Raw genomic sequence first — 7,923 nt, forward strand, 5'->3', positions numbered from 1 at the left:
TGCCGCCGGGAAACAGCCAGGAGCAGCTGCTCTATGCCAAGAAGCTGTACGACTCAGCCTTCCACCCCGACAGCGGCGAGAAGATGAACCTCATTGGCAGGATGTCCTTCCAGGTGCCAGGGGGCATGGCCCTCACCGGCTGCATGCTCCAGTTCTACCGGTGAGCACCTGGGATGCCAGTCTGGGGACGCAGCCCGGACAGGCCCCAAATGCCTTGAACGGTGCCAGAGGGACAGGGCACAGCCAGTCTGGATCCTCCTGGCCCCCGGCATGGCTGGGGACGATCTGGCTTTGCCCTGAGCTCTCAGCTCAGCTCTTCCCAGAGCCCCTGTAATGATTAACACAGCCAAGTTCTGCACAGCTGCTGCTCTTGCTCTGTGGACCATAATGGTCCCTTAAACTGGGGCCCAAGTACGTCTCCAGGCCAGGCTGCTCCAGCATCGCCAGCCCATGCCAACAGCTTCCCTGCTGAGAGGGTGAGCAATCCTGTCCCCGGTGCAGAGCTCATGTGGGATAGACACTAACTTTCCCAGTAGATCCCCATCCCACCCCTGTTTGCTGGAATGGTTTGCCAGTTGCTGGTGACGTCCAGCCAGGATAGTGGATCTCCCAGTGCCGATGGGTCACCCTCTTCCTAGACCATCTCCACCCTCCTGCATCCCAAAGCTTGCTCAGACCCACATCTCCCTGTGTCCCCTCCTGCCGTACCTCAGCATCCCTGAGACATCAGTAGGAATCCAAGTGTCCTGGTCCCCCCCAGAGCCCTCTGTCCCCATGTGCCTCCTCCTTGCCGCTCCCACTGACAAAGGCTTATCTCAGCCCAGCAGGATGGCTGCCACCCTGCTGAGAACTGGGTCTCCCACCCCTGGCTCAGCACCCCATAGGGCTGTGCGACCTCCTGTGCTCCCTGCAGCAGGCAGGGGTCCTGGGGTCATTTCCCAGCTCTGCCACTGGCTTATGGTTTTGCTGCAGTGCCTCAGTTTCCCTTGGGAGACACCAAGACAAGGGTATTGAGGCCACCTTGTCTGTCACCCTGCCAAGCCTGGCTACGGGCACAGGCTGGGTATCCCTGATGGCCTTCGGTTATTCTCCTGTCCCTTCTCTCTTCAGGACGGTGCCTGCCGTGGTTTTCTGGCAGTGGGTAAACCAGTCCTTCAACGCCATTGTCAACTACACCAATCGCAACGCCGCCTCCCCCATCTCGCTGAGGTGAGTGTGCCCCGTGCGGAACAGGGACCCTTTGTGTCAGGACCCCTCTGATGCTTTGTAAAGAGTCCCCATGCCCTGTCTTGGGCACCGAAGGAACAGGATTGATGAGTTGGTGTTTCTTTTCTCTCCCTTCATTGCAAATCACCGTCCAGGCAAATCGGGGTGGCTTATGTCACGGCCACCGGTACAGCCCTGGCCACCGCGGTGGGACTCAACCTCTACACTAAGGTGTGCCAGGAGGGGGCCGGGTGGGGCAGCTGGCCACATCTTGCCCTCCCACACTGACACCAGCCCATCTCCACAGCGAGCTCCCCCACTGCTGGCCCGCTGGGTCCCCTTCGCCGCCGTGGCTGCTGCCAACTGTGTCAATATCCCCATGATGCGGCAACAGTAAGTGCCAGTACAGCCAGGGTGCTCAAGGGACCCAGCTCCCTCCGAGGGCAAGGTGGTGGCAGCTGGGATACTGGGGCTGCCTGGTCACCCTGCCATCCCATCCCAGGAGCTGGGAGGACAGGAGGGAGGTGAGCTGGGGTCTGCACTTTTGCAGTGCTGGGTCTTTGATGCAGGGTGCCAGTGGCTCAGCCACTGCCCAGAGCAGGAGGGGATTTTTGGGCTGAGGACAGAGGGATCTGGAGTGAAAGATTTCTCAGACCCAAAGGTCTTTTGCATGTGGTCATGGGAGAGGCTTCGTCCACCATGTCCTGGTGCTGGGACCCCCTAGATGAGGCCCATGTCTGCTGCTCGGCTCCCCCGCAGGTCACGGCACGGGGAGCTGGGATGCTGTACGGGGCACTGTCCCCCGGCCTGGATGCAGGTCCCAGGCAAGTGTCCGTCCCCTGGACAGCCGGACCCTGTTCACAGCCATGCCCTGAAGATGGCAGCATTGGCTGGGCTGGGGACCATGGCACCCTGGGGCAACAGACCCTTGTTCCTTGGGGACAGAGCTGGACAGGGCTGCTGTGCCAGCACAGCAAGGGGGACCCCTTGGCATCCCCTCATCCCATTGCTGTGTCTGCCTCATGACTCCCTGGCCATCCTGGCCAGTGCTCACTGCTGCCTGTCCCCTCCAGGGAGATCATCAATGGGGTGACAGTGACGGACGGGGACAACAACGAGCTCGGCAGCTCCAGGGTGAGTCTCAGGATGGGGGTACGGGTCAGGGCACGCTGCAGTGAGGGCTTACCCACTGCTCTTGCTTGCAGAGGGCGGCGGTGAAGGGCATTGCACAGGTTGTGGTCTCCAGGATCACCATGGCGGCACCAGGAATGAGTGAGTGCGGGGTGGGAGGGCGACGGGCTGGACCAGGGGCTCCCCTGTGACCTGCAGCCTTGCCCTCCTCTGCTTTTGGTTTCCCCTGGGAAGGAGAGGGAAGGTGACCCCACATCCTGGGTAGCGTTTGGTCTCATCTCACTGATGGAGCTCATCTCCCCATCCTGCCATTCCCAACAGAGCCTCGCGAGCCCCCAGCCCTCCCCATTCTAACCCACGGCCTGTGGGGGGTTTGGGGTGCTCCCATGCCGGTCAGGCCCCAGAAGAACACTCTCTGGCCCTGGCTCCTCACCCCACATCCCCTTGCCCTCATGAGACCCTTGCTGTGCCACACGCCCGGCAGGAGGGATGGGAGCACGAGGACTACAGAGCGTGCTGCCCAGACGATGGATGGGTGTCCCGTGCCAGATCCTTGCCATGAGCAAGCACCCAGCAGCCCCCAGCAAAACCAGCCGCTTGCCATGGCCTCCGAGAGGAGGGTCTTGCTAGGGCAGCCCTGCAGGCTGGCTTTGGGGAGACCCTGACCTCTTTTCTCTGCAACTAGTTATTTTGCCCATCATCATGGAGCGACTGGAGAAATTTTCCTTCATGCAGGTAAGCCCACGTTTCTCCTGCCGTGGTTTTCCAGTGGGTCCTGCGGTGCCCCAACCCTGCTCCCCAGCCACTAAGATGCTGGGGATGAAATGGGGTGTTGCAGAGCCTGGTTTGCTTTGTTCCCTGTTCAAGTCACCAAAGTTCCCTGTTCAAGACACCAAAGGTCTCTTGGGTGACACGGAGAGGTTTTGGGAGGGTGGCAGGGGTCGGTGGCACCCCAGAGGTGTTTGTCATTCAGCCCCATTGAGTGAGAAGTCTCCCCACGCTGTGAGCAGGGCTTGCAGGGAGGCCAGGGACTCACTTCCAGCTCTTCCCTTGCAGCGGATCCGGGTTCTCCACGGGCCTTTGCAGGTGTTACTGTGCGGGGGCTTGTAAGTATCTCGCTGCTCAAATGCTTGTGGGTGCCTGGAGCATGGCTCTGAGGGGTGCTTGAAACAAGACCTCTTTCCCAGCAGGGGATTGAGAAGCTGCTTGCCTTTCAGCCTGGGCTTTCCCGGTTACTGGGAATCATGAGGCATGAGCAGCATCTCTTGGGCTGAGGGCCCTGTGGCTGGGTGACAAATGGGCTACGATCCCCAACACTAATGCTCGTCTCTTCTCTGTCCTGCAGCCTCCTGTTCATGGTGCCAGCAGCCTGCGCCCTGTTCCCACAGAGATGGTACCTGTCCCACTGCTTTCCCCTCCTGCGTGGGACCTCGGGAACCTTTCTCCTCCCCTAGCTCTTGTCTGCCCGTCCTGGGAGAGGCGCGATGGGCACCCCCTCTTCAACCCAGAGCAGTGCCTGCCTGTACAGGCCGGTGCCCCGGGCAGTATGACAGCATGTGCCTCCCTTGCTCTATGTGCTCAGTGCTCGGAGCAATGGGACCCCCAGCCCCATGGGAAGCTCTCTGCTCCCTAACATTGAGAGCAGTGGGTGCCAGGGATGGGTGGTGGGTTTTGGCATGAGCCTGCAATGTCCCAGGGGCCGCAGGGGACCACAAACAGCAATTGGGAGGGATGGGGGCCTGACCAGTGGTCAGGGAGGAGGATTGCAGGTATCAATGTCTACCCCTTCTCCCCACAGCTCCCTTGCACTGGCTGACCTTGAGCCAGAGCTGCGTGACAGCATTGTGGCCAAGCACGGGGACAAAGTGCCGTTCGTCTATTTTAACAAGGGACTGTGAACGGAGACTACCTTGGGAGCCATCACACATCTCCATCCCCCTGCCACCATCAGCCCTGCATACCTAGAGCAGGGCTCAGAGGCACGGTTCAGCCACATCTGCCCCCCAGCCCAGCACTGTCTCTGCTGCCTCCTTCCCCTGGAGAGACAGGATCTGGCTCTGTGGGCCCAGCTTGCAGCACCTTGGCTTGTCCTGAGCCTCTCCCATCTGCTGCTGGCCGTGTCCCTGCTTCCCCACGTCCCAGGCCTTCCTCCTGCCTTGCGCAGGAGGGTCTGCCCAGCCTGTCTGAGCCTCCTGTGGTCACTGGGCTCGACCCCGCGAGGCATCAGGCTTTCTCCCTCGGGGCTCAGAGCACAGTCCTACCTCTGAAAGCAGGTGCCATTGTACCAGGAACCAAACCACGTTGCTGCCTTAAACCACCACTGTGGCCTCTTACCAAGAGCTGGATCCCACCTTGGCAGGCAGGCAGGGACCTGTCTCCTCTGCACAGGGAGCACCCCAGAGTACGGGGACCAATGGTTGGACCATGCCTTCTGTGCTGTCAGGTTCAGGTTTTATTCATTTTGCGACTGTTACAATCCAGGAGAGAAACAGCTAATTGTTTTAAATTTTGGAATCTACCCATTCCTCTGAGCCAGCTCTCACCCTTGTCCTGTATCTCACTGTCCCCACAGCAGGACCAAGGACCTGCAGCCTTGGGGGACAGTTGACTCTGGGCCCCCTTGGAAGGGGGAAGGAGACACAGGAGTCACAAAGGGCGTTAACTCGGGCTCTGAACAGCCACGCTGCAAGTGACAGAGCAGGTTTGGAAAATAAAATACGATTTTAGAAAGCAGCTAGAGATTGTGCTTGTGGCTGGTCTCTGGGTGTCTGCATCCCTGGACAGGGCTGGCACGGGGGTGTCATGCCTGCCTTGAAAGGGAAAGGTGTGGCCTCTGTGTCTGACCAGGTGCCAGGGTGAGGGGCAGTACAGGGGCCAGGAGAACTTGGAAGAGCCACAATGCTCTGGAAGGGCTGGCATGAGCCCTGAAACCCTTGGGCATCCCATACAGCCTTCCCCAAGAGGCTACTGGGGCTGCGAGTGGTCCAGAGGCAACAGTCCTGAGGAGGTGACAGTGCTGTGCTCATGGTGACTCTCATCTCACTGGGGGGATGACACTGGGGGACCTTTCCTATGTCCATAGGTGCTGTTTGCCGTGGCTGGACAGGTTTGCAGAATGCTAACCTGCCTCTGCCACAGGGGCTCTCCCGCTCCCCAGAAAGCAGCTTGAGTTTGCTGCAGCCTGTTTTCAGAGGAGGAAGGAGCCCCAGTGCTCAGCCCAAGTCCTGGGCTAAAGTCCCTGCTCACAGCTGCTGCGTCCAGGCTCTGCTTGATGGTGAACATTCCCGAGAGGGACAAGTGTGCTTCTAACCATAAATAGGACATGGCTGGTCAGAGAGACCCGTGGCCCAGCGAATGGTCCACGCTCAGCCCTCCAGCTTGGTGTCAGATCCCTGAGGGTAACAGCATCCCTGCATCCGCCACATGTCATGCTGAGTGGAGAGGAAGGGTCTGTAGCCAGAGGGCTTTCTGGCATTAACCCCTCCGTCACTACAGAGAGAGCAGCCAAACCCAGAATGTAGTTCTTGAAAGATCAAGCTCTATCCACAGCAGGTTTGCTTCTGCCCAAGCTGCAACAGGCAGAGGGTAATGTTTCCAACCGCATGTGAGTATAGCTAGAAAGCTGCACAAGAGCTCTGAAATAATTAATAGGTCAGTGGAAGGTGGGAAAATGTGTTCAAACCTGTGTATCTGTTCCCTGGGCATTAATAGATCTCCTGTTAACGTGCAATAAAGAATGGATAAGCACATGAAGTGAAACAGATGTCACTCCTGTTGGGAGTGGGAAGAAGCCACAAGGAGACATCTCTGCTCTCTGCTTTTCTTAAGCTCCTTGACTCAAGCTGCTGTTGTCCTACACCCAAAGCTGCTTCGAGAACTTTCAGGAAGGTACCTGCAGCAGCCTGGGCTGCATTTGGGTCCAAGGTGGCTCTGGCACGCTCGGGAACATGGTGATGCTTGTAACATGGTGTGCCACAGCGCCTTAAAACTGCTCTTCCCCTGTGCAGCCATGCTGTTGCTGTTGACCCTTCCTGCATCTGCAGCATGTGTGGGTCCCAGCAGGGCCGCACCCACCCAAAGCCAAGGTTGGGACCACGATGGGAAAGCCTCAGTGGTATTGTCACTTCTTTTTTCCTGTCCCCAGCCATAACAGACGGGAAATGGAGCAGGGGAAGCCTCTGAAGAGCTATTGCCATCTCGCGCCTCCTCTCCTCCTGCCCTGGGGAGCAGGACGTGGTGCAGCTCATTGGTCCTGGCCAGAGGAAGAGGGTTGCTCCAGGCTTGGAGGATCGGCAAATTGGCTGGCGCCATCCTCAAGCCAGACCTCCCCCCTGAGCTTATAGCTGTGGATTCTCTCTTCAGACTGACATGGATTTATGCCAGCTGACAGTTTAGCTCAGCGGGGTTTCTAGGTTTCTAGGTTGTAGCTGGAATCACCCCCGGAGGATTCAACTCATCAACAGCTCATGTTGCTCCATGCTGGGAGGTGGCTGCTGCAGCCAGTGCCTGCCTGCACGCCCCAAAACCAGTCCACAGTAACTCCCCAGCCTGCCCTATTCTCACTGGGGAGCAGAGGGGTCATAGCTAGGCTGCAGCCATCAGGTCCCCAAGAGTGGCACTGGCCAGCCTTGCCTCCATTTCCCATTGATGCAACAGGAAGGAAACCTCATTGCCGGGAGTCGGAGATGGACTCATCCTTGTTTGGGAAGAGCTACAAGCGTTAATTACACTCCAGCAGTGAGTCACACCTGATCTGGGCTTGTCCGGCTCCGGTGCACTCGTAGCCTTCTCCCTGCTGTGCTTCTAATTTCAGGAGTAGCTGGGAACAGGAATAAAGCTCCTTTACTAACTGTGCATGGCTGAAATGTCAGTGCTTAAGCATGTTTACAACCTCCCTTCAGATGATAACCAGACCAAAGACATCCCGTTGGGCTGCAGCAGAGCCTGGGGAGGGCCTGGGGAGGCTGGGGGTCGGCTCACTGCTCCTCAGCCATAGGAGAGACGAGTAAGCAGAGTGCACGTGCAATGGGTTAACTCCTGCCGGCCCATGCCAGCGGCAGGCGGGTGAGCTGATCCAGCGCGGTTAGGTGTGCCCCAAGTACTGCCCTGATTGAAAAATGCCAGGGTAGGAGATAAGCTGCTAAGTTGATTATTTTTTTCTGGCTTTTATTAACACGTTATCCGACTATCTGATAAACCTCGTCACGCGAATCCGGCGTGGAGGCTGCCTGTCATTCCGGCAGGGGTGGGGTAGAAACCCTCTGCCACTGCTGCAGAAACGCAGGCTGTCTCCTGTGAGCTGTTGTCCTCAGTTCCCTCGGGGGTGCAAGCCCGGGCAAGCGACCACAGTGTGAGGACACACTGGGACACAGCTGTGGTGGGAGATCGCCTTCTCCACGCCGTTCCTGTCTCCCAACAGGGCTGGCACCAACACGTGGCTGCCCACCAAGCACCTTGAGCCCAGCCCTACGCCACTACCACTGTTTTATCACCCTCTCCATGTCAAGCTCCTCACTGTGCCCCAGGTTCGGGGTCTGTGGGTGCACTGGGGAGGAGGCCTAGCTGCGATCACAGTAACCAGGTGTG

At 58.5% G+C, this 7,923-nt stretch overlaps 1 protein-coding gene across 1 annotated transcript in view; it reads left to right on the forward strand.

Annotated features, from left to right (window-relative positions):
- SFXN2 (sideroflexin 2) overlaps positions 1-4,235 on the forward strand; it is a gene marked incomplete at its 5' end in the record, with an annotated part of 4,701 nt that extends 466 nt beyond the window's left edge. The window contains 10 exon segments of the mRNA XM_010150712.1: positions 1-160; positions 1,111-1,209; positions 1,362-1,437; positions 1,514-1,599; positions 2,280-2,340; positions 2,412-2,478; positions 3,023-3,072; positions 3,394-3,443; positions 3,683-3,730; positions 4,136-4,235. Coding sequence (XP_010149014.1) covers positions 1-160; positions 1,111-1,209; positions 1,362-1,437; positions 1,514-1,599; positions 2,280-2,340; positions 2,412-2,478; positions 3,023-3,072; positions 3,394-3,443; positions 3,683-3,730; positions 4,136-4,235 — 797 coding nt within the window.
- Between the last annotated feature and the right edge of the window lie 3,688 nt (positions 4,236-7,923).

This window comes from Eurypyga helias, unplaced genomic scaffold, assembly GCF_000690775.1.
Source record: "Eurypyga helias isolate BGI_N326 unplaced genomic scaffold, ASM69077v1 scaffold30724, whole genome shotgun sequence".
Lineage (NCBI taxonomy): Eukaryota > Metazoa > Chordata > Aves > Eurypygiformes > Eurypygidae > Eurypyga > Eurypyga helias.